The 26,053-nt window shown below is 45.7% G+C and overlaps 1 protein-coding gene across 2 annotated transcripts; it reads left to right on the forward strand.

The window, feature by feature from the left end:
* Positions 1-1,761: 1,761 nt before the first annotated feature.
* Cdc7 (cell division cycle 7) lies at positions 1,762-25,692 on the forward strand. Of its 2 annotated transcripts, XM_076546904.1 has the most exons (12): positions 1,762-2,402; positions 2,963-3,147; positions 10,007-10,090; positions 10,301-10,436; positions 13,383-13,476; positions 13,560-13,702; positions 14,787-15,045; positions 16,545-16,640; positions 17,446-17,621; positions 18,513-18,595; positions 20,882-21,031; positions 24,240-25,692. In XM_076546904.1, the coding sequence occupies exons 2-12, from the start codon at positions 3,051-3,053 to the stop codon at positions 24,617-24,619; spliced, it is 1,698 nt and encodes a 565-aa protein (XP_076403019.1). In that variant the 5' UTR covers positions 1,762-2,402; positions 2,963-3,050; the 3' UTR covers positions 24,620-25,692. The 2 variants fall into 2 exon arrangements, with proteins under 2 accessions (XP_076403019.1, XP_076403018.1); XM_076546903.1 differs by lacking the exon at positions 1,762-2,402 and having other exon boundaries at positions 2,912-3,147.
* Positions 25,693-26,053: the final 361 nt, after the last annotated feature.

Consider the following 26,053-nt stretch of genomic DNA (forward strand, 5'->3'; position numbering starts at 1 on the left):
GCTGGGCACGAAATTAGTCAGGAAAGCCAAACTCAGAATGCTGGGAAGAGGAAAGGCAGAGTCAGGAGTCACCAGCCAGATACAGAGGAAGCAAGATGAGAATGTCGTACTGAGAAAAGGTACCAAGCCACGTGGCTAAACATAGATAAGAATTATGGGTTAATTTAAGTGTAAGAGCTAGTTAGTAATGAGTCTGAGCTACTGGCCGGGCATTTATAATTCATATTAAGCCTCTGAGTCAATTATTTGGGAAGTGGTGCTGGGTATTTGGGAGTTGCTGGCGGGACAGAAACTTCCCTTTGCAGAGTCCTAGGCAGTTAGGGTTCAGAATGCACGTACAGTGGATTTTGTCCTCACCCTAGCAGAGCGAACCCACAACTATTTTGACTAAGTACAGATGTTTAACAAGTGGATAAACACAGTAGAGCTTGGTACTGTATGGCACAGCTCAGAGTGAACGGTAGCTAGTTCTCCCTCCAGCTCAGTTAATGTAGCACTGTGATAGAGAACTTGCCTCGAATGCATGAAGCCCTGGTTAAGTCTTCACACTGCAGAAACACTGAAGATGAACAAATCAACAAGAAGCCCCATGGAATCACATCCATGCCTATTCAGTCATAGGAACTTGTCAGGCAGTTTTAGTTTCTTCCGAGAGGACACATTTCTTTATTCATTTGAATCAAATACAACTTCCCCCTGAGCCACCATTCTGCGACTATATTGAAAACTCATTTCCTGTAGCCCCCCTGACCTTTCCCTAGGATCACAGAAAGGCTGAGCGAATGTCTTTTCTTCTTAAACCACGCTTTAATATAAAATATCTCTGCCTAACTTTCTGCCACAGGGTGTATCTTTTTGTTTTGTTTTGAGATAGGGGTTCTCTTTGTAGCTTTGGAGCCTGCCCCGGAACTCACTTTGTAAACCAGGCTGGCCTGCCTCTCCTTCCCAAGTGCTGGGATTAAAGTGTATGCCACCACTGCCAGGTGCCACGGGGTCGAAATCTGTATCCTGAACTTTCATGTAGCAATTGCTACCGTTGGTCACCCCTCTGTAACTGTAAAACTTCCTTCCTTGGTGCCTATGATTATTTTAATCTCTCAGGCCCACTGTTTCTCAGTCTCATTAGCCCTCTCTGCTCAACCAAAAAATGCTGTAAGCTCTCAGAGCTCAGTCATCTATATATGCTTAGATAACATCTGGCCCAACAGCTGTCCTTACGGAGATACAGAACTGGTCAAAGTCCTGAGAATAAGAGACCAAGTGATCAGCCCTAAAGGGGAGGGAAATCTGTATCAACACCCTTCTCCTTCACCAAGGCTCAGGATATTTACTCAAAGATGAAACGGTAAGAATGCAAGAGCTAGGCTGGCCTAGTGGAAGTCGGCTGTCACCCAAGAATGTAAGAGCTGGGGGTGGTAAAGAGTGTTGTGAAATGCTGCCTTCCCTTCGGGATAGGGCATGGCGTTCGGTAGCTGCAGTGACCGGCTCAAGACCAGGCAAAGCGCCAGCACGGTCTGGGCGGGTAACTTCCGGGCCCCACCCCTTGCTGAGCTCTGGGCAGTGGGAAGTTGCCAGGGCAAGAAGAACCGCTGAGCCGGGCGTGGTGGCGCACGCCTTTAATCCCAGCACTTGGGAGGCAGAGGCAGGCGGATCTTTGTGAGTTCGAGGCCAGCCTGGGCTACCAAGTGAGCTCCAGGAAAGGCGCAAAGCTACACAGAGAAACCCTGTCTCGAAAAAACCAAAAAAAAAAAAAAAAAAAAAAAGAAGAACCGCTGAGGATGTAACCCGTGGCAGGAGGAAGTCCTGTGCATGGTCGTCCCACACCCATGCACACGTAGACTCAGCTGGTTGTTTTTTAAACGGCGCGAAATTGGGATGGCTTTTGACTGCCGTGTTCGCCACTGTTAAGGGCTCAGCCCCTGAAGGCTGGCTTCTATCACAGCTAAATGATCAACATACACTGACCGACACTGCCCATCTCTGCTATAAAAGCCACGCACAACCAGCAGTTACTCTTTGATTTTTAGTGGAGAAAAGTAAAAACGGACTCCACGAAGTGCTTTTTCTTCGCCCCAGGAAGCGTCCGGTGTCTTGCACGGCCACGGCTCGTGTGGCTGAGGCCGGACACCCCGCTGGGCGTGCTCCCCCTCTAACCTTAGGTTGCCCCCAGCGTGGTTCCGAGCTCTAACTCGTGGGACCGCCCTTCCTGACCCGCCGGCCTGCAGACCGACCACACCTCTTCCGCCAGCGTCCCCCGGCCGCCCAGCCCGGGCGCGGAGGGCTCCCGAGTGCGCATGAGCAATTCAAAGCAGCGCGGGAAGACGCGCGCAGGCGCGCTGGGGGACTGGCGCGGGGCGCGCTCCTGGCGGCCGCGACCGTGGGAGTCCCAGCTTCCGTGAACCGTGAGTCTCTGGACCGTGCGGGGCCGAGTCTCTGGACCGTGCGGGGCCAGGAGCGAACTCTGGACCGGGACCGAGGTCCCGTCGCCCCGCCAGCACCCTGGCAGCTTCTCCGCGGGCTCCCGCGGCGGGAGGGGTGCGCCTGCGCACTGCGCTTCCTGTTGCCGTGCGGGGCTTCTCCGCGCTCGCCCAGGCCGGCCCATTCATTCATTCATCCCTTCCCCGGCGGTCCGGCTCGCGGTTGGCACCGGGCCGCCCTGGGCCGGTTTGAGCGGGGCCTGGGCCAGCCCTCTGGCGTGCAATCTCCTCCCGGGTCTTCTCGGTCAAGCCGCGGTCCCTCGCCAGCCGCCGCCGGCGGGCGGGGTCCCCGGGCCGGCCTGAGCCGGCCGCACCCCGGCCCGCAGGAGTTCCCGCCCAGCCCCGGGCCAGCGACGCCTCCCGGGCTGGGGATTTGGACCTCTGGGGGTTTTTTAATGTTAGTGCCCGTGAGGGCCGCTGGTTTTTGTTCCGTGCCTGGTTCAGCGAGTGACTTCGCCTTCCTCACAGTGTTCTGATTTCCACAGCGGCTGCACCCCCCGGTGGACATGCCTGTGTCGTAGCTGACATTCTGCACCCCGGTTGCGTGTGGTGGGAGCCTCCTAGGGTGCTCAGATGGAGGAGCCCATGGCGTTTTCTTCCCAGCCTGGCTGTGACAGGAGCCCCGCCGATGACTCGTTAAAAAGATATGAGCAGAATGTGAAACTTTCAGGTATGTGTTTCATACCCCAGGAGTGCAGTTCTGAAGATGGCGCGGTCGGCTGGCGAGTCTGCGCTCTCTAATTCGTTAAAAACTAGGTGGAAAGAGAAGCTCCCTTCAAATTAAATTACAGTCTCAGAAATCAACAACAACAACAAAAACCACAAACACCTGACTCTTAGGTCTTCATGTGTCCGTGTAGATTCATAAAATCTAGATTTAGGATTGGATTGCATTTTAAGAGGATTGAGCCAGGAGGCAGAGGCATGCGGATCTCTGTGAGTTCAAGGCCAGCCTGGTCTACACAGCGAGTTCCAGGACAGCCAGGACTGTTGTATAGAGAAACCTATATAACAGAGAGAGAGAGAGAGGGAGGGAGGGAGGGAGGGAGGCCAGCCTGGTCTACACAGCGAGTTCCAGGACAGCCAGGACTGTTGTATAGAGAAACCTATATAACCGAGAGAGAGAGAGAGAGAGAGAGAGAGAGAGAGAGAGGGAGGGAGGGAGGGAGGGAGGGAGGGAGGGAGGGAGGGAGGGAGGGAGGGAGGGAGGGAGGGAGGGAGGGAGGGAGGGAGGGAGGGAGGGAGGGAGGGAGGGAGGGAGGGAGGGAGGGAGGGAGGGAGGGAGGGAGGGAGGGAGGGAGGGAGGGAGGGAGGGAGGGAGGGAGGGATTGGAATCCAGCTTTGTCCTTTTAGATGAACTTGGTTAGGTCCAAATGTCAGTGGCTTTCTAGGAAACAGGTTGTGTTGGTTTTAGAAACTGACAGGGAAGGAATTTTAAGTATTCAGAAACAGAATTCACAGAATGGAATGGTTTGTAGCAGTGATATAACACCACTTCTCACGATTCAAGATGATGACTGAAAATACGGGGTCTTGGGAACTAAAACGTGCCCCTTCAGCTGGGCACGGTGGTACACATCCATAAACTCAGGTGGCGGTGGAGGCAGGAGGATCAGGAGTTCAAGCCCAGCCCGGGCTACTGGAGACCCTGTCTCAGCCCCACCTCCAGAAACAATGTGTGTCTTCATACAACTGTGCACGGTGCCCTGTGTCAGTGTTCATTTAACATACGTGTTTTTAAGCAGAAGAGTCCCAGTTGACTGCGTTCTTTCCTAAAATCTGGCCATCTTCTTTGTCCTAAGAAAATTTAGGCTTGTCCAAGAAGATACTAATTTTGACTTTTAATTTATGGTATGCCCTTTATTGTTGTCCGGGGTTCTGTATTTTGTGGGACGATCAAAGGAAAAGAGACTCCAGATTAACTTCAGACTCTGTTGCAGCAGGGAGGAACAGTTTCTATGAACTGAACCCCAAACAGCCGTATTTATTGACTGTGGTCAGAGCCATGCAAAGACTACAAAGCTCCTTCAGAAAAACACTCTAGAGATAACAGAAAACAATCACCGTTTCCTGCAATGATTTCTTTAAGGTCTAAGTACTTAAAGAAAACAAGTGTTCATGCTGATGTTTACCCTAGGTACAGCGAAAACAACTATTTCATTCTAATGTTTATCCTAGATACAATGATCCTACTACTTTTTCCTCTACAATTTGTATACTCCCAAAAGCTTTAATGTCACTTAAAAAGCATAATGTCACATATTTTTGGTTTCTTTTTTTGAGACAAGGTTTCTCTGCATAGCTTTGGATCCTTTCCTGGAACTCACTCTGTATCCCAGGCTAGCATCGAACTCACAGAGATCTGCCTGCCTCTGCCTCCCGAGTGCTGGGATTAAAGGCGTGGGCCCCAAGCACCCGGCTTATATTTATGATTTCTTGACTAAAACTAAACTGTTACTTATTGTCACAGTGAGTACCTCTCTCAGTGTCCCTCTTCATGGTGATGAACACCACTGTTAACTGTCAGACTTAAAAGCTTGAGGCTCCTCTTCCCTTCCTTGTTGAAGTACCATTAACTTCCTTAACCTAAACTGTCTGCTTCCGTTCCTCTTAGATTTCCAGTCCATTTTATATGCTTTAGATTGATCTTAAAATACTACCTGGTTTCCCCTGTCCTTTATTTATTTTATTTATTTTTTAAAACAACTTGTTTTTCAGTCTGGCTTTGGGGGTGGGGGGTTTCGAGACAGGGTTTCTCTGTGTGTTTTGGTGCCTGTCCTGAATCTCACTCTGTAGACCAGGCTGACCTCGAACTCAGAGATCTGCCTGCCTCTGCCTCCCGAGTACTGGGATTAAAGGCATGCGCCACCACCGCCCAGCTTCTGGCTTTTTTTTTAATTAATAAATACATATACATACATATGCAATAGCATAGTCATATTCTTGTATCACTTAGCATTCTGTATTTTTGGCCTCTCATTCACATTGTTCATTGAATGGAGTGTGTGAATGCATGAATCTGATCTGGTTCTAGAATTATTTTCAGAGGAATGCTCCTTTTCTGATATCTTGAAAATGGGATGAATTAGTGGGGTGATTTTTATTTCTGTTTTCAAAAGTTTTGTAGCTTTCATGTAACCCAACTTAGGCCATTACAAATAGTGCCCATGGTAACTTATAAAACATGCTGAAATTTATCCATGAGTTCTTTACTGTGACTCTTAATAAAAGCGAAAGCCATGTCAGAAATACCACTTTAGGAAAGACTAGTACTGATGAGGTCCAGGCATACCATAAGTCAGATGAGATAGATCATGAAGCAGTTATGTGCCTGCATTACCTTAACTCCTTATTGAAGTTTCAGGTTTTTTGGTGGGGGTTTTGGGACTTTTTGTCTACCTTTGCATATGTAGAACCAAAGAGGATCCAGCCCACAGTAGGGGTTTGTTAGTATTAAATGATATCAAATAAATGCCTAGTATAGCAGATGAATAGCAAAGCCCTTTGTTTAGTAGTATTGTTGAATTTTTTTTTTTCTCAAGACAAGGTTTTTCCGTGTGGTTTTGGTGCCTGTCCTAGAATAAAAAGAGAACTGTATAATGTTAAGTAGCCCAGGCTGGCCTCGAACTCACAGAGATCCATCTGGCTCCGTCTCCCAAGTGCTGGGATTAAAGGCATGTGCCACTGCTGCCCAGTATTGTTGAATTTTTGTAATATAACAAATTTTTCATGCTTATTGGAGAAAATTTAGGAAAATAAGAAAGCCTAAGTAAAATGTTTCCAGCATTTAGTCCTTTAGTTATGTGTGCGTGTAGATAGAACACACAGAGGACAGCCTTGTACATCGTTCCTCAAGTACTGCCAACCTTGCTGTTTTAAGACAGGGTCTCTTTGGCCTGAAGATCACCAGTTTGGCTAAGCTGGCTTGCAGGTGTTCCCAGAGATCCGCTTTTCTCCACTGTTCCAGCCCTGGGATTAAAAGTGTGGGCCACCATGTCTGGCTTTTTGACTTGGGTTTTGGAATCAGACTCAGGTCCTCATACTTTTCAAGGCAAGCATTTACCAACTGAGCTATCTTCCTGGGCCTAGGATACATATTTTAAAATTAAGTTGGGATCATAATCAACATATTTCTAATTTTGTTTCCCCCTCGGTGTTAGGAATAAGATTCAGAGTTTTGTGTTGTTAGGCAAGTGCCCCACCTCTGAGCAACACGCCCAACTCCTCTGTTCTGTTTTGCTTAGTATATATTTTGAAAATTTCTTAGATACTTAACATTCTACAGCTCTCTTTTTATTCTTCAAAGATTTCCAGCTTGTATGAAATTATATGATTCCCCTAAGTATAGGAAATTAAGTCAGTATATAAAAGTCCCAAAATGAACATGACAGACTCCTATGCTATTACGGGCTGTGTTCTAATGTAGAAAAATGAAAGATTGAAGAGATACCCAAGTGACGGATACTTAGTATCTGTTATATGCAGGCACTTTTCTGGATGTCAGGTAAGTCAGTGATTAAAGCGTAAGTTAACGTTCTCAAGCCAACTATAGCCGGAAGCGGCGGCGGCACAGCCTTTCATGCACTGGGCATGCAGAGGCAGGAGGATCTGAGTTTGAGGCCAGCCTGGTCTACATAGCAAACTCCAGGACAGCCGGGACTGCATAGACCCTGTCTCAAGTGCCCCTCCAATGTAACTACTATAGTTAGAATAGTAAGGATTATTATAGTCATACATTTAGCGTTTACCGTGTGACAAGCTTTGTGTAAAGTGTGTATGCACATTTATTTTAATCTTCTAAATGCCCAAATGATACGGATACTATTAAAACCTTTTTATCCCAACTTTTCTTTTCTTCTGTAGATGATAAAACAACAGCTATCGTAAAACAAATAGAAAATCTCTTAATTAAAAAGAAAAAAAGCTATGGAGCGATGTAGCTCAGTGGTAGAGCACTTTACTAGTATGCACAAGGTTTAATCCTCCACACTACAATAATAGTAATAGTGATATGTATACCTGTAGATAGAAACTTAGATTCATAGAGATGAACTCTGCTCAAGACAGACATCTCAGGGTGGTTTACAGTGGGTCCATGTTTCTGACTTCGGTTCCCACCTCCAGTGTTGTGTTATGTTGCCTCCTGTATTGAAATCGTGTGGAATCTCTATCTCACCACGGTGAGGGCCGCTTGAGTAAAGTGTGCTTTAAGTGGGTCCTTGTGGCAGAGAGAACACTGCTGGCTCTGCTCGGACTCTGTCACCTCTGACTCTTGATGGTCCCCTTCAAATCTGTCTTCTACTTGTCATTTTTCTACTTTAAACTTTGTATAGCATTCTCTTATTCTCCTCTTTGCCCTTTTGGGTTTCATTGTGTTTCATTAACTCTTCTCACCCCAATCATTCATTCCTTTTTCAGTGTCTCTGCATACACAGCTCCTTCTTCAGCAAATGTTCTCTTTCATTTTTCTACATTAGAACACAGCCCGTCTAGGCTGGGCGGTGGTGGCACATGCCTCTGATCCCAGCAGTCAAGAGACAGAGGCAGGTGGATTTCTATGAGTTCGAGGTCATCCTGGTCTACAGAGTGAGTTCCAGGACAGCCAGAGCTATACAAAGAAACCCTGTCTCAGAAAAAAAAAAAAAAAAAACAACAACAACAAAAAAAAAACAAGAGAGTAAGAATGTCTGTCTCTTCTACTAGACTAAAACCCCAGGGAAGCCCAGCTGCACCAGTGTGTTCATTTTAAACGTGTACTTGTTGCAGAACGTTTTAAAAGGTAGTAATTATGAGTGAGTGTCTGTAGGCATCAGTGGTACCTCTCTGATGCTGAGCAAATGATGTAACTTCTCTGACTAGATACCTATATCTGATTTTAGACAGGGTTTCACTCTGTACACTCTAGCTATCTGCCTCAAACTTGTGATATAGACCAGGCTGCCCTCAAACTCATGGAGATGCCTCCCAAGTGCTATGCCTGGCAAGATATTCATTCTTACTGTGCCAACATCATAGTGCTGTTATGAAGATTTGAGGGCCAGGCAGTGGCATGTGCCTGGAGTCTCAACATTCTGGAAGAAGTAGGAGGAGGATTGCAAACTTGAAACCAGCCTGAGCTACATAGTAAGACTGTGTCAGAAACCAGGAGCTACAGGATGGGTTGCGTTTGCCTAGTGTGAGCCCTGAGTTCTGGCCACACCGCTGCAGAGAGGAAAAACCATCTGAGAAAGTAATGCATGTGAAAGCACTTTGAAAGTGCCTTCAGCTTTGAGTGTGAATAATTACCGACACTGGCTCGCGCTTGGCTTCGGTTCTGCACTAGAGTCTGAAGATTCTTAGGTGGTTCTTTTTCGTATCAGTAGTTTATTAGATTTTACATTACTGCTTCCACTTATTTTAGCTATGTATACTTTTGTATTTAGTTAAAATTAGCAGTTTTTATGGGGTCAAAAATAGAGGATGCCATTAACTTTGGGAACACATTAAAGAGTTTTTCCCCCACAAACTAGAGAACCTTAGAAGACTGTCTTCCTAAGGATAGACTGACCATTCCCTGTATAACACTTTCCCGCCTGTAAGATTTTGTGTCTGATGGAGGAAGTTGTTTTCAAGACGATTGCATTGTGCCCTTACTGTGCCTTCTAGTGATCACGGCATACATTGCGTGTTCAGTGTTTTCATTTTATATTTTGGGTGTTTGTTTTGAGACAGTCTGGCCTCAAATTCACTATATATTTGAGGCTGGCCTTGAACTCCTAATCCTCTTGCTTCCATGTCCTCGGTGCTGGAAGTACCAGCATGTACTAGCACACCACCCCTTATAGATTTTTTTTTTTTTTTTTTACTTTTTTCCACTGTTCCCTTCCCTTGCTGGCCTTAAGCTCCTGGAGCTCAAGTGGTCTTCCTGCCCTAGTGTCCTGAGCAGTTGGGACTACTGCATGCACTACCTTGCCCCGCTTTAGGTCTTTTTTTGCTTTGAACTTAGCATTTTCATCTTAAAGGTCAAATATGTACTAGCAGTATATCTCTTAGTATGTAGCTCCAATACAGTAGAAATTTGCCATGTTTAATTTTGGGGCTATCTTTTTATTTTTCCTGCTAGTTATCGTTTTGCAACTTTTTAGCAACTCTGTGGGGTTTTAATGTTTATCATTTTGTGGTTAATTACTTGGTTTAAAATGTATTTCATTGATTTATCGTTGAACCTGAGAAATTATAAGCTGAGCAGTGATGGCAAATTCTTGTAATAGTACTTGAGAGGCAGAGGTGGGAGAATCCCAACCCTTGTCACAAGACCCTGCCCAAGCCTGGCGGTGGTGGCACACGCCTTTAATCCCAGCACTTTGTAAGTTCCAGGCCAGCCTGGTCTACAGAGCAAGTCCTAGGACAGCCAGGGCTACACAGAGAAACTCTGTCTCAGGGAGGTGGGGAGGGGCAACGACCCTGTCCAAAACCAACATGAACAGCAAAAAAAACCTTAACTACCTGTCGTTACAGATTCTAACTGTAAATTTTTCCTTCCTTCATAGGCATTAAAAAAGATATTGAGAAGCTTTGTGAAGCTGTACCACAGCTTGTCAGTGTGTTCAAAATTAAGGACAAAATCGGAGAAGGTAATTTAAGGGTGTAACCATGATAATGTTGGTAACTATGGTAACAGATTTTCTCCCCCTTGGAAAGAATGAAAGTAATAAATATTTAGGATAAAACAAACAGCCATAACTTAATGTATTATTCCATTAAGATATTTATTAATCTTATAGCATTGTTTACCATAACCTTTTTAAAGCCTGATATGAAAAGTCTACCCAATTGCTTCACAGGCACCTTCAGCTCTGTCTACTTGGCCACGGCCCAGCTGCAGGTGGGACATGAAGAGAAGATTGCGCTGAAGCACTTGATCCCAACAAGTCACCCCGTGAGAGTCGCCGCGGAGCTTCAGTGTCTGACACTTGCGGGGTAGGCGATTTAAAGGCGTTCACTCCACCTGAGTGGACGCTGCGTGATTTATAATATTTACGGTAGTTCAACAAGACTAGGAGGCTGTGCTTAAATTATGTTTCCAGTCAGCTGTGCTTTGCCCCATGCCTTGGAATGGTTAAATTTCCATTAATCCTTTTAGAGGATTTCTCCTGAGGTCCAGGGTGGCCTCCTGTCTTAGTGGGAAGAACTGTGTGCATCTCGAGTGCTGACAGCCTTGTCTCCCGTGATAGACTTAGGACGGGGTCATTTGTCCTCTCTCGTTCGTTTCTCTGCTAGGCCAGTCCTGTCAGCATCTGGACGTGGTGACCGTGCTCACCTGCCTGGGGCTGTCCTCTCCTCTGCCTGCACCACTGTCCTTGTCCTTTGCTCTGTAGTGGCCAGATTTCTTCAGTCACTCACGTGGCCATTTTTACCTACACACTGCTCTTTACACACTCAGTTGTTGCTCCCTTTGTTGAACATAATTGACTTTCTTAGTAGACACAAAGTAATTGCACATTTATACAGTATGATATAATGATTTATACAAGCAAATAATGTATAATGATCAAATCAGGTCCAGTAATGATTCTGTCTCCTTTAAGATGTATCTTTTTTTTTGTATTTTCAAACCCCAGATGAAATGTATAACTAAACTGCTCTGAACTCTAGTCAGTCACCCTACTGTGCAGTGGAGCACCAGGCCTTATTGCTGTTAGCTAAATGTATTTTGATAACCATTTTCCAACCTCCTGTGTGCCCTGCCTGCTGACCTTGCCCTCTAGTGATCCTGTTTACTTCCTGCTTCCATGAGATCCACTGTATTGGCTTCCATATGTGAATAAGATAATGTGATAATTTTTTTTTTTTGGTTTTTCGAGACGGTTTCTCTGTGTAGCTTTGCGCCTTTCCTGGAGCTCACTTGGTAGCCCAGGCTGGCCTCAAACTCACAGAGATCCGCCTGGCTCTGCCTCCCGAGTGCTGGGATTAAAGGTGTGCGCCACCACCGCCCGGCTTAATGTGATAATTTTTGTCTTTCTGTGTATTGCACCCATACCCAGATGTGTAGATACATCCCTAAATTTTAACCTGTCTTGCCTAGCCAGAATAACCAGTCCAGCAAATTTCTCATCTGCCTGTGTGTAAATGGCACTACATCTGTCTCCTCAGTTGCTCAAACCAGCCCGTAGATACCATCCTCATCCTCATTGTCTTCATTTCACTCCTACACTGGCATCACCCAAATCTGGCATGCCTATGATCCCAACAATGCCAAGGCAGAAGTTATCTCCATGAGTTTTTTGTCCAGACTGAACTATAGTGTGAGAGCCAAAGAAAGGTATCTTTTCTGCAAGTGCGTCCTCAGTGCCTTTCTTGGCTTCCCACCTTGAAAGGTGTGGTGGTTAATGTGTGGTCAGCTTGGCTTAGGATGCTTCCTTCTCTGGTTTTCCGCTCTGTTGGTGACTACATTGACCTCCCCATCTTTTACAGACAAGTCTGGAGTAGTGAGTAGGAGTACATCTCTAGCGGAAACTGCTTGGATCTGATCACACCTTCCGTACTTAACTCCTTTCAGGACTTTGGGGGAGTTCTTGCCTCGTTTCCTCACTTGTAAAACGGGGTGGAGGATGACTTTTTCCATGAGGGTGTCGTGAGACTGAGGTTTTGGGTTTTTGGGGTCGGGGGTTGTTTTTTAACTGAGAAATTTTTTATACAATATATTCTGATCATGGTTTCCTTTTCCCCCAGTTCCTTCGAGGACCTTCCCATCCCCCCAACTCCACACCTTTTCTCTATAGAAAGCAAACAAACAGGCAAACAAACCAAAGAACAGACTAAGGCCCCGGGTGGTAGTGCACACCTTCAATCTCAGGAGTTGGGCGGCAGAGCAGGAGGATCTCTGAATGAGTGAATGAAAAAGAACAGAAAAATCATGGGAAACACGCACACACGTAGCCAAACAAAACCCACAAAGACACGAGGTCAGAAACCATAATATATAGAAACCATAATATATAGAAACCAAAATATTTAGGCAAAAGGCTAGTAAGACAAAAAAAAGCCCAAACAAAACAATATGAGACAAAATGTCTGTAAAAGTGCATTGAGTTTCTTTTGTGTTAGCCATCTCCTGCTGGGCGTGGGGGCTGCTTGAAGTGTGGTTGATATATCTAGTGAGGTTCCACTGGCATGTACTTTCTATGGAAACTAATTTTTCCTTTGCAAGGGGGTGTCAGTTGCTGATAGCTCTTTGGTTAGGGTTGGGAGCCTACAACTTGCTCCTCTTCCCCCAAAGCTCTGGGACCCATCTGGCTTGAACCTGTGAAAGCCTTGTGAGTTTATACATGCCTCAGTCACTGTGGGAGGCACTGCTGCTTTGGAGTCGCCCATCCCTCTGGCTCCTGAAGACAGGAGAGGTTGATGGATGCATCCCATTAGGACTCAGAGCTTTGGCAGATTATAATGATGGTCAATGAATGTTACTTTTTTTTTTCTCGGTTTTTTGAGACAGGGTTTCTCTATGTAGCCCTGGCTGTACTGGATCTCACTCTGTAGACCCAGCTGGCCTCGAACTCACAAAGATCTGCCTGCCTCTGCCTCCCGAATGCTGGGATTAAAGGTGTGTGCTACCGCCACCGGCTATTTATTTTTAAAACCTACTGCAGGTAATATTTTATCTGCCAATTAGCCTTGTTATCTCCCACTTCCCCAGTTAAAACTGCAGATATCTCATGTTTGGGTTGTTACAGTAACCTTGTAACTGGTGCTGTTTTTGTTTGAAAGTTTTCTTTCATATGTCAGTTAGATGCTTATATTCACTAATGTGATTTTGCATTTTCTAGTAGTAAGTACATGTGCATTGCTAAGATAATTCAGTTCTTAAGGCATAAAGTTACGGTGCGTCTGACCTCCCTCTGAAGTTCACTGTGCGTTTCCCACCAGGGGGCAGGACAACGTCATGGGAGTCAAGTACTGCTTCAGGAAAAACGATCATGTGGTTATTGCCATGCCATATCTGGAACATGAGTCGTTTTTGGTAGGTTTTCACAGTTTGATAACTTTAATTAGTTAAATGTTTAGTTGAATAGTTTTGTGACTTCATTCATAACTTTATTTTAGGACATTTTGAATTCTCTTTCCTTTCAAGAAGTACGAGAGTATATGTTTAATCTCTTCATAGCTTTGAAACGGATTCATCAGTTTGGTATTGTTCATCGTGATGTGAAGCCCAGCAATTTTTTATACAATAGACGCCTGAAAAAGTAAGTGGGAAGAATCCTGGGAAACACAGTTGAGTTTGCGCTGTGGAGTCCTCTCTTAGACATACGTGTAAGCAACCACAGTGTTCACGTGGTTTCTGTTCAGGTTTTTATTGTGATTGGGGAGAGAGAATGCAGTGAGGAAAATGAAATGATGTTAATAACAGTGTACATCGTGAGATGTGCACTTAGGTGAGAGAACTTAGAATCTGGCCCATTCTAACCTTAGAGCCCTTGTTTCCCGTTTTAGTCAATGGGACACTGGACAACACAGTCAGCTTTCCGTTATATGTTATACTTAGTACATTAATAAGGAAATTCAGACTAATCCTGTAGCCCTTGTGTTTTCTGTAATTTCTTTATACTTGTTTGATTAGAAAGTACCCATAGCCGGGCGATGGTGGCGCACGCCTTTAATCCCAGCACTCGGGAGGCAGAGGCAGGAGGATCTCTGTGAGTTCGAGGCCAGCCTGGTCTACCAAGTGAGTTCCAGGAGAGGCGCAAAGCTACGCAAGAGAAACCCTGTCTCGAAAAACCAAAAAAAAAAAAAAAGAAAGTACCCATTGTAATGCCCTTTTTTCATACTGAACGGCCAAGGATTCTGCTTTTTGTCTCTTGCTCATGGCTCCTCTGCCTTGTCTCTGCAGGCCCTAAGTGGAGAGAGTGCGTAACTGACTGCTCACTTTAAGGATTCATCTTTCTCTGATTTTCAGTCTTAGCTATGAAGTCCTTGAGAATTTTTCTTTCTTTCTTTTGTTTTGTTTTTTTGCTTTTGACTATTATAAATTCTTTTTTACTAATTTATTTAACTTTATTTTATGTGCGTTGGTGTGAAGGTGTCAGATCCCCTGGAACTGGAGTTATAGACAGTTTGAGCTGCCATGTGGGTGCTGGGAATTGAACTCAGGACCTCTGGAAGAGCAGTCAGTGCTCCTAACCGATGAGCCATCTCTCCGGCCCCCCATCCCCTATTATACATTCTTAATTGTTCTGGAGTCAATTAGTTTCTGAATGTGGTTTGAGAGCATTACAGTGTTACCAATTAAGTCGCTATAGCAGGGTGACAATACTTAATTTTGCTTCTTAGGTATGCCTTGGTGGACTTTGGTTTGGCCCAAGGAACCCATGACACGAAAATAGAGCTGCTCAAGTTTGTCCAGTCTGAGGCTCAGCAGGAAGGCTGTCCACGAAACAAGTACCACGGAGTTACTGGACACAAGGGCTCCCTGAGCCGCCCAGCACCTAAAAATCTGGATCAGCAGTGTGCCGCAAAAACTTCTGTCAAGAGACCCTACGCAAACTCACAGAACGCACAGACTCACGTTAAGCAAGGGAAAGACGGAAAGGTTCTGCCTTTTACATTTTCAGATAGGACGTTTAGGAGTGCTCTCCGTCACCCCCAGGGGGCAGTGCTAGAGTGGTGCTTGAGATAAAAGCCTGTTACGCGTTTCGGTTGGTTGGTGTTTTCACTGAGATTGTACTCTATTTCAGACCAGAATACCCTGCTTGACAGGCTTAGTCTCTGCAGTTATAAGTTACATTATATGATAAAGGGGGGTTCCCTGTAAAGACGTTAGATGTCCTTTCTCCTTTTAAAGAAAGAGCATTGTACGGGGATTCTGAAGTGTCTGTCTCCATCTCAGCCTCAAGGAGATGAAGCCTCTGCAAGGGGCGTTAGAGACTGTAGTGGTGTGTGTGTGTGTGTGTGTGTGTGTGTGTGTGAACTGTGGTGACAGACTGTGGTGACATTGAATATGGACTGGTGACATTGTGTGGACTGTGGTGACATTGATGTGAACTGTGGTGACAGACTGTAGTGACATTGTGTGTGGACTGTGGTGACATTGTATGTGAACTGTGGTGACATTGTGTGTGGACTGTGGTGACATTGTGTGTGGACTCTGGTGACATTGATGTGGGCTGTGGTGACATTGATGTGGACTGTGGTGACATTGATGTGCACTGTGGTGACATTGTGTGTGGACTGTGGTGACATTGTGTGTGGACTGTGGTGACATTGATGTGCACTGTGGTGACATTGATGTGGACTGTGGTGACATTGTGTGTGGACTGTGGTGACATTGATGTGGACTGTGGTGACATTGATGTGGACTGTGGTGACATTGATGTGGACTGTGGTGACATTGTGTGCGGACTGTGGTGACATTGATGTGGACTGTGGTGACGACATTGATGTGGACTGTGGTGACGACATTGATGTGGACTGTGGTGACATTGTGTGGACTGTGGTGACATTGTGTGGACTATGGTGACATTGATGTGGACTGTGGTGACATTGATGTGGACTGCTGTGGTGACATTGATGTGGACTGTGGTGACATTGATGTGGACTGTGGTGACATTGATGTGGACTGTGGTGACATTGATGTGGACTGTGGTGACATTGATGTGGACTGTGGTGACATTGATGTGGACTGTGGTGACATTGATGTGGACTGCTGTGGTGACATTGATGTGGACTGTGGTGACATTGTGTGTGAACTGTGGTGACATTGATGTGGACTGTGGTGACATTGTGTGTAGACTGTGGTGACATTGTGTGTGGACTGGTGACGTGTGTGTGCGTGCGCGTGTGTGCGTATGCGTGTGTGTGCACACGTGTGTGTGTGCGTGTGCGTGTGTGTGTGTGTGTGTGTGTGTGTGTGTGTGTGTGTGTGTAGTTGTCTAGACTATTCCCTCCTTCACAGTGTTCTGGTGCCTGAGAGTGGCTTGGATGCGGCTGTTTGGTTACCGTCACTTAACTCTTTAAACGCTGTGGCAGAGTACAGCTGGCAGAAAGTTTACAGATGTGACCCTTGTTCTCCTGTTTTTGTTGGTATTGTAGGAGGGATCTGTAGGCCTTTCTGTCCAGCGCTCTGTTTTTGGAGAAAGAAATTTCAATATACACAGCTCCATTTCCCATGAGAGCCCTGCAGAGAAAGTAAGTAATGTAGCTTCGTAGTCGCCCGTCAGTCAGTCAGCGCTCGCTGAGGAGCTCAGGGAACCCGCTAGAGTTAGCACTGGAGCATGTGGTAGAGTTTGGCTTTGGCAGAAGGTATTTTTACTCAAAATTCAGTTGTCCTCCATTTTTTCCCCGAACTTTTTTGGTGGAGTTTTTAATTCTGATTAGCTGTTGCTGTTCTTTCTCTAGAGGAACATTGAGATCAGGGCCACTTCACCTGCATCCCCAGCACCTCACAGGCCCCACCCCGTAGGTAAATGGCTGTGAAGTGCCTTCAGGTTAGGTGATTCTAAGGTGACGTAAGGACCCTGTGACAGCCAGGGCTCAAACAATGGGTGACGTAGTGTACTGCAGTTACAGTTCTGAACAGGAGTTAGACATGGCAATTAGTGATGGTTAGTACTGCTGTAATGCTCCTAGTGTATCGGGAACTGTTCTAACACAGTCAAATATCTGCCACACTAACTGGGTTATTAGACAGAAAACCCCGAAAGCCAAATCTTTTTTTTTTTTTTTAAGACAGGGTTTTACTATATAGCCTAGGTTGACATCAAACTTGGAATCCTCCTGCCTCAGCTTTCCTAGTTCAGCTATTACTAACATGTACAACCATGCCCAGTGGCCTTAAAACATTTTAATAAAGAGCTGTTGAATTGCAGTCTGTTAGCTCCTTCAGCAGTTTTGAATGAAGTTTATGCTTTTGATAATGCTTTTACCATGCCAGCATTTGAAGGCATCGTGTTAAATGTCATGGAAATAGAAAATTCAACTTTTTTTTCTTTAGCTCATAAAGCAATCAAAGACTGTGGATATAATCTCAAGAAAGCTAGCAACAAAAAAGGCGGCCATTTCTACAAAAGCTGTGACTGGTGTGATGAGGAAAACTGCCAGTTCTTGCCCGGCTGTCCTGACCTGTGACTGTTACGGGACCGATAAAGTCTGCAGCATCTGCCTGTCGAGGTAAGGTGTTGGACGTTCTGTAGAGTCACAGCATGGTGCCAGACAGCATTAGAACTGGAAACAACTGGTGGGATATTGGTTTAGTGGGTGAAAGCGAGTAGACGTGGGCTGGTACACAGCAATCCATTAGACAAGTAACGGGGGCCATGTATTCATCTGATGGAAACACTGTCTCTGGAGAGCACGTCGGCTCTCATGCAGCGAGGGTGGGTGGAGGAGGCTCTGGGAGACATCTCTTGCAGAAGCCATTGTTTCTGCCGACTTGACTCCTGCCTGTGTTGAATAACCAGGACCAAATAATGCTTCTTACTCCTCTGCCTTGAAAGTTTTTCCTTTAGACTTGGTTTTTATAGAGTCTTCCTGATTAACTCAGATCTGCGTGTGAATAAGTATATCAGGAACTCAAGATCCCCAAACAAAAGGATTTTTATATAAATTCCTTTTGTGTTCTGTTTTTCTCTTACAGTTTTTATTATCTACCATCTGTTTTTATACTTGGAATTTGTGTTAAAATTGTCTGGGATAAGGCCAGGGTTTGGGGCTTGGTGGGGGAGAATGAATAAAATCCAGAATGTTTATCGCAGTCAGTTTTCAGTGCTTATAAGAATTTTATTTATATTGACACCAGGACAGAATTTTATGTGAACTAAATTGATAGCTTACTTTTTGGACTTAACATAGTTCAATGTTTTTCTGTTTGTTTGTTTGTTTTTTGAGACAGGGTCTCTATGTAGCCCTGACTGTCCTGGAACTCTTATGTAGACCAGGCTGTCCTGGAATTCTTACCTGTGTAGACCAGCCTAGCTTCTGACTCCCAAGCTCGGGTGGATTACAGGCGTGCGCCACCATGCCCCACTAACGTAAGGAGGTGTCCTATTTCTTCCTCATCAGGCGGCAGCAGGTTGCCCCTCGGGCAGGCACACCAGGATTCAGAGCACCGGAGGTCCTGACGAAGTGTCCTAACCAGACCACAGGTACGCAGCACAAGTAGGGGTCCATCCGTTCACACTGCTTCTCCCGGGTGTGTGTTATTTCGTCACCGTCGCTGTTGCCTGATGCTGACCCTGCTGGTGCACCTCCCACTTTGAGACAGTGTGTTTCTTGATGCAACTTTCTGATCTGAATGCGGTATTTTTTAAATGACATACTGTATCAATCAGGCTATGCTCAGTAGTTTTTGTCAGCGTTAGAATTATAGCACTTACCTGTTAACTTAATACCTCAGAAGTTTTCTGTGGTACAAATAAATTTTTTGATTAATTATTTTGTTACCATGAAAATAATGCAATAGCAGTTAACAGATTTTGAAAAAGAGAAAAGGTTTCTAGAATCCAGAAAGTCATAGAACTTAGAAGACACCTTGTCAATGTACAGGTGACTCCTGTTGTGGAGGTGGAACCTGGAGACTCCATGTTAGGTGAACGAGATGACCCCTGCTGTTCACTTGGATCATGGGCTTTGAAGAAATCATCATTCGTTATGTACCTGTCCTGTGCTTGCTAATGATGTAAAAACGAGTACGACTATTTACATTATAGTTAAGCCACGCGTGGTCATGGTTACAAAATGACTTGTTGAATGTGGTGATAAAACTGTATAGGGTATTGAGGGGCATCTGTTCTTACCCAAAGGGGTATGAAAGCAAGTTCATAGAAAAGATGACCTCTGAGGCAATACTGTGCAGTTGGAGATTGGCACTGAGCATGACCTGGGATAGTCTAGGTGTAGAGGAGACTGTAAGTTCAGTGTTTTGTAATGTAAAACGGAATTCGGGAGGTGACTGGAAGTGCACTGGGAAGACACAGATGCCGTGTGTCAAACCGCTCAGCCTGTGGCCAGTGGATGCCATTCAAGGAAGACCGTGAGGGTTGTGCTCTAGGTCCCTGCAGACGTGCAGAAGAACAGCTTTCTGGAGGCTCGTGTCCTCCCGTGGTCCAGGTGAGGGTGAGGGTGCATGATGGCACCGGCACAGGAATGGGAAATGAGTAAGGAGTTGACAACCATTAGTAGGTGTTGGTACCGAGGGGAAAGGCACCAGGGTGTTTGTATGACTGGCCTGAGGGATGTAGATGTGTACCCAGAAACAAGATAGAGATGCGGAGAGCCTGGTTTATAAAAGGTAAAATTGGACTGAGCCATAGCTGGCTTGAGATTTATGGCACATCCAGGAGACTGTCCTGCAGAGGGAGAGTTGAGTCTGAGTCAGGAAGGAGCTGGAGTGGACACGCGGCTGAGCACCAGTATGTGGGTGACCCTAGCTGCCACTGTGTAGTGGGTGGAGCCTGAGGGGTGGAGGAGACGACACTGAGGGAGCAGACCGTGGCGCACATGAAACCAAGAAGGGCAGTGCTGAGTGGCTGCACTCAGTACCAGGACAGGCAGTGCTGAGTGGCCGCGCTCAGTACCGGGACAGGCAGTGCTGAGTGGCCACACTCAGAACCAGGACAGGCAGTGCTGAGTGGCCACACTCAGAACCAGGACAGGCAGTGCTGAGTGGCCGCGCTCAGTACCGGGACAGGCAGTGCTGAGTGGCCACGCTCAGTACCGGGACAGGCAGTGCTGAGTGGCCGCGCTCAGTACCAGGACAGTCAGGAGGAAGATTCAGTCAGGCTGGTGTGTGGCTCAGACCCAGGGCTGTTGCTGTGCCGGGCTAACGCTCGGTGTCTCGCTGAGAGGAGGTCACCTGCACTGCCAAGGCGCCATCCTGAAAAGCATCCGGTGTCTTCCTGAATGCTGAGTTTCCTTTGATCCTATAAAATGTGCATTTACCTACAGTTTCCTAATGATGAAATAGTTCCAATTCTAGTTCAAGAGAGAAAACTATTTCGCAGGAAGAATACTGAATTAGAGTTGTGGTTATACATTAAAATCCCCCAAGAAACTTAAATACCTATTCCAGAACTACTTGATGGGATTCTGTTGATTCAAGCCTGTGTATCCTAGCTTTTTCGGCTCCTAGGCCTAGTGATGTTAGTTCGCAGTAGAGGTCTGCAGCTGACAGTTTAGATGGTCACATGGTCGCAAGCTCAGGCTGGTTTTTTTTTTTTTTTTTTTTTTTTTTTTTTTTTTTGATTTTGATTTTTCGAGACAAGGTTTCTCTGTGTAGTTTTGGTGCCTTTCCTGGATCTCACACTGTAGACCAGGCTGGCCTCGAACTCACAGAGATCTGCCTGGCTCTGCCTCCCGAGTGCTGGGATTAAAGGCGTGCGCCGCCACCGCCCGGCCTCAGGCTGGTTTTTAAAGCTTGTTTTCTGTCACAGCGATTGACATGTGGTCTGCGGGCATCATCCTCCTCTCCCTGCTCAGTGGGCGGTACCCATTTTACAAGGCCAGCGATGACTTAACTGCTTTGGCTCAAATCATGACAATTCGGGGATCCAGGGAAACCATCCAGGCTGCTAAAGCTTTTGGTAAGTTTTATACCCTAGAACAAGGCAGATGCTTTTGATTATCACCTATAAATTGCTAAATAAATTTGTTATAAAATTCTCCTTGCAAATAAACTTGCTCAGTATGCATAAAGTTATCTACTCTTAGGAAATTATTCACTTGCTTGAAAACAGTTATTTTCTTTAAAACAAGATCATTTGCTATTACACACAGGGTACTAGTGACTCTAGTATTAAAAGCAGGACTTTACATTTCTTTGTCAACTTCTTTGTCTAGAAGAAATCAGCTTTGTAATCTTAACTCTTTGATTGTAACTTGACTTTTATTATATACATGTTTGAATAATAAATTTTAGTCTGTTGTCTGTTACACATCAGGTACTTGGCACTGAAGTAAGGACCACTGTCAAGGGAGGTAGTAGAAATGTGTGTTACTAGTCCTTAGATTCCTTGGGGTAGAGTGGCAGAGAAGTAGAACAGGTGGACCTTTCTTTACGGCATACTGTCTTACGTGTATGTAATTTCTGTACTTTTTGGACAGGGTCTCATTGTATGCCTCTGGCTGGCCTGGAACTCACAGAGAGCCTCCTGCCTTTGCCTTCTGAGTGCTTATATTACAGATGTGTGCTACCACACCCAGCTCTTGAACTTAAATATTAGCAGCACAGGTTAAGACTGAGATAACGCAATCTATGGGGTGCCTGAGAATTACTTCAGCCTTGCTCTAGTAACCCAAACTCAGATCCCTCCATGTGTCTGTTCTCCACGTAGCATTGTAGTTGTTACTTCCCAGCTTGGGTGCCCTTCTGTCGGTGGATGGTAAGAGGAACTACGCTGCTGTGTGCCCAGCCCCAGGACCAGTGGTCCTTGAACAGGAATACACATCAGGATTGACTGACAGGCTTTAAGAGCTGCATATGTCTGTCCCTACCCTGCCTGCATGGAAAATATAGTTTAGAAATGGAATGCTTATGAGGACTACTTCTGTTCAGAATAATGACTCTTAAAAGTGCCCTTGCTTTGGAACACCAGTTGCCAAGGTCTAATGTGCCAGAGAATCTGTGTGGTGGTCTTTAGGAGAGTCTCAAAACAGACTTACCAAAAAGTATGTCAGCAACACTGACTCTGCAGTTTGTGCCTGCCAACCTATTATAAGGAAGTTTTGTTCCGCATTGATAGGCTGAAAGAGTGCTCACAGGAGTGACATGGTTATCTTGAAATTCAGGTCACATTACAAAAAATAGAACATGTTTACATTCGTTCTCAACTACTTAAAATGTTTCACCTCCCACTAAACAGCTTTAAGAGAAGGTTGGGCATCCGGAGTTTGTCAGCCAGTACCAAACATTTTGTTGAAAAGCTTGAATTTCCCTCATTGATAGTCAGAGTTACTATAATGAGGGCCGGTTACGGAATTACTTCAGTCAGATCCTATGAACTTGGTCTGGGTGCAGAGGACGCAGTGCCACAGAGGCTGCTTGATGCCAGCGCTGACTTCCGGGGTGTGCAGAGCCCCCTCTGCAGGTGGTCAGTAAATACTCGTGGGACTGTGTTGAGTAAATCCAGAGAACACTTGGAGCTGAAAACAGTGCCTGACACAGTATGTCCTGGCTGAATGTGTGCACTAGGTTGTCTCCCGCAGTACTTTGTTTAAGTGTACTCTTGGTCATGTGCTAAAATTTGTGTGTACATATAGCCTAGGACGTGCTGAGCTTCATCTTATGTCAGAACAAGCGAACAGGTTAAGGAGTAAGCTGTATGGCCACCCCTCGGGCTGGAGTCTCCTAGGGAAAGTAGAGGTGTCTGGAAAGTGGAAATGGACGCGGTGTAGCAGAGGTGTCTGGAAGTGGAAATGGACTCAGTGTTGCGTTCTCACTAAGCGCAGCTTGTGCTGACTGCTTCCTTTGCTCCCTCCATTCCTGCCCACTTCATCCTCTTCCTGTCCAGTAATTATCGTAGAGCATGTAAAGGAGGCCCTTAGAACCAAGATCGCTTTGTTGGCAAGCTGCATACTTCAACAGGGAGTCTCCACGTACATCTCATTGTTTAAAGCTGCGTTTCTGTTTAATAAGGAAGTATAGAGTTCATGATTACCTGTTTCTGTCCTTATTTTTGCCCATTCTGATAATAAGCTGACGGCAGGTTGTTTTAAAGACATTTATGTTTTTAAAAAATTGTGTGAGCTTGTGGAGGCCTGAAATTGACACCAGGAGCCTTCTTCGTTTGCTCTCCTTATTCACGGAGTCACGGCTTGGTGATAGATATGGCTGTTCTCACAAGCCAGTTTGCCCTGGGAGGTCTCCTGTCTCCGCTCACTGAGCACCGGAATTACAGATGTGCCACACGCTCACTGGGCATCTGTGTGGGCTGTGGGACCAGACCTCCAGTTCTCACACTTAGTGCAGCCGCACACTCACCGGACATCTGTGTGGGCTGTGGGACCAGACCTCCAGTTCTCACACTTAGTGCAACAAGTGTTTTTTTCACTGAGTTACCTCCCCAGCCTGACATTTACCTTTTTGAAAAAACCTGAGGTCTGGTTTCTTGATTGAGTTATTCATGAACATGCCTGGGGTGGGTACCAGGCACTGTTTATTGTGAGCTGGCAGTAATAGAACTTAAGGCCTAGTCCAAGGAAACATTTACTGTTACAGATGAAGTGTTGAGGAAAAGAAAAGGGTATGGAGAGGATTCAGCTACTCTTCAGGATAGGTTGTTCTAGAACAGCATCCAGAATATCCAGGTAATAAAGGGTGTAGCACAACAGACAGTATCTAGTGTGTACAGGAATGGATAGGTTTCAGGAGCTGGATAACACCTTAGTCTTCAAGGAGCTCACAGTCTTGTAGGTGAGACAGACACAGTAAAGGTAACAGTTCAACCCTCTCTGATGAGCAGAAGCCGAGCAGGGACTTTGTGAATACAGACCTCACAAATGCGATTACTGCACTGAGCAGAGAACGTCCTAACACAGGACTGTCCTAGCACACCGAGGCCTGGAGCTTTGGAGGGAGGGAGAACGGTGGCAGGCCCCAGCTCCTTGAAGAGAGAAGCCGGCAGGCAGCTGAATGCCTGGCATAGCTCCGTAAATCCCTGCTTTCTGTTTTCTGTCCCCTACTTGGTAATCTGGCTTTGAGCTGTGAAGGTTAAATACATTCCTGAGGCACATGACCTACATGTTTCTCATGAGTTCTTGTGATATATTCAGGTAATTTTTTTTTTCTTTTAGGCAAATCAATTTTGTGTAGCAAAGAAGTCCCAGCACAAGACTTGAGGAAACTCTGTGAGAGACTAAGGGGTGTAGACCCTAACACTCCCAAGTCAGCAGTCAGTCCACCAGGCTGTACTTCTCCAGAGAACACTGACCATAAAGCTTCTTACCACGTACAGACATCTCCAGCACAGCACGCAGAGGATTCCTTGAATAAAAGGGACAGTGATGGCTGTGGGAGTCGTCCCAGGCAGTGTACTGCCAACTCGGAAGGCTGGGACACAGTACCTGATGAAGCCTACGACCTGCTTGATAAACTTCTGGATCTAAACCCAGCTTCTAGAATAACAGCAGAAGCGGCCTTACTGCATCCGTTCTTTAAGGATATGCGCTCCTGATGCGGGTCTCCATTCACGGCTGCTGTGTGTTGTAAGGTGGGGTAGGTAGCTGAGCACAGGTTCCAGGGAAGGATGAATAACTTATTTTCAAATTACGATGTTTGCTCTGGTGTCAAACTGTAAACAGATTAAGAATTATTAAATGTTCAGGGGAGTCCTTAACATGATCTTTAGTTAAACCACCAAGTAGAGGCAGAGCTTTTAAAGTTCCCTGTTTTCTCTGCTTCGGGAGCAGCCTCAGCCTGACACACAGGTTCAAGGAACAAGTCATGAGTCACAGATATGACAGGGAGTAAAAGTGAAGAAGACTGTTTCCAGATCTGGAAACAGTCTGTGCTGTGTGTGCATGGGGAACTGTTCTTGGTGGTGTGTAGGAGATGTGATCCTTCCTATAGGTTGCATATTTATAAACGCAAAGAATGACTGCGGAGATGTGGGCAAAAGACACCACTTCAGACAGTCAGTCTTGGACGTTGTTACACGGTGCTTACTGCAGAGTTCTGGTGCTTTACTAAGTGTTACATGTATTTATATTGGGAGCCTAATAATGTGCATATTGTGGATAAGGCAGAAATGCTCCTTTCTCTTGTATGACCTTTTTTTCTCACCATCTTAGTTTATTTAATTAGGTAGCTGCCACAAGGAAAGGTGAGCATACACCTGGGAACCTGAGGGTGTTGTCTGCTGGGAGCATCCAGATTTCTGCATTTCTGTTCAGAGTTGACCTTGCTGAGAAATGGTTCCTGGAGTCTCGGGAGGACTGGGAAGAAAGATAATGAAGTAGACAGAGTAGCGAAGGACTTGCACAGCATTTGTGCATTTTTACACTCACCTGCTCTGTGTCTTTGGTAGCACACCAGGCTTCCCAGGGGTCGGGAGGGGAGACTTGCTGAGGAGGAGTCCCCTTGGTATAAGCACAGGTTCTAGGGAACTGGTACTCACTCAGAAAATTCACTTTCCTGTTTTGAACACTGGTAGATCAATGGTGTATACACATATTGTCTTATGCTGTATTTTTTTTAAACTTGAATGTCTTGGGGATATGTATTTAATAATAAACGTTTCTTTTTAGATTCTCATGTCAGATTACTCCTTTTAAAGAATGATAACTTAGCCAGGCACATGTGGTATGTGTCTGTAGTCTGCCCAGGTTGCTTGAGCCATGGAGAAAGCCAATGAGTGGGGAGGAGAAAAAAAAAAAGAAACAACTTGTACATTTTTTCCCGCCAGACATGGTGTGGCACACACCTTTAATCCCAGCACTCAGCAGGCAAAGGCAGACAGATCTCTTGAGGTCAAAGCTAGCCTGGACTGGATACGGAACTCCAGGCCAGCGAGGGCTGTCTAGTGTATATAGTATAAGTAAAATTATCTTTACTCCCGAGATGAACGTGCAGCCCTCCTCCACTGTAGAGAGGGTAGTAATGAACAAGG

Source organism: Peromyscus maniculatus, chromosome 10 (genome assembly GCF_049852395.1).
Source record: "Peromyscus maniculatus bairdii isolate BWxNUB_F1_BW_parent chromosome 10, HU_Pman_BW_mat_3.1, whole genome shotgun sequence".
NCBI classification, from domain to species: Eukaryota; Metazoa; Chordata; class Mammalia; order Rodentia; family Cricetidae; genus Peromyscus; species Peromyscus maniculatus.

Bases quoted from the DNA above. Each gene is read 5' to 3' on its own strand.
- Cdc7 (XM_076546904.1), top strand. From the start codon at position 3,051: ATGGAGGAGCCCATGGCGTTTTCTTCCCAGCCTGGCTGTGACAGGAGC. The intron at 13,477-13,559 runs GTAGGTTTTCAC...ACTTTATTTTAG, and splicing joins TGGAACATGAGTCGTTTTTG to GACATTTTGAATTCTCTTTC. The intron at 13,703-14,786 runs GTAAGTGGGAAG...TTTGCTTCTTAG, and splicing joins TACAATAGACGCCTGAAAAA to GTATGCCTTGGTGGACTTTG.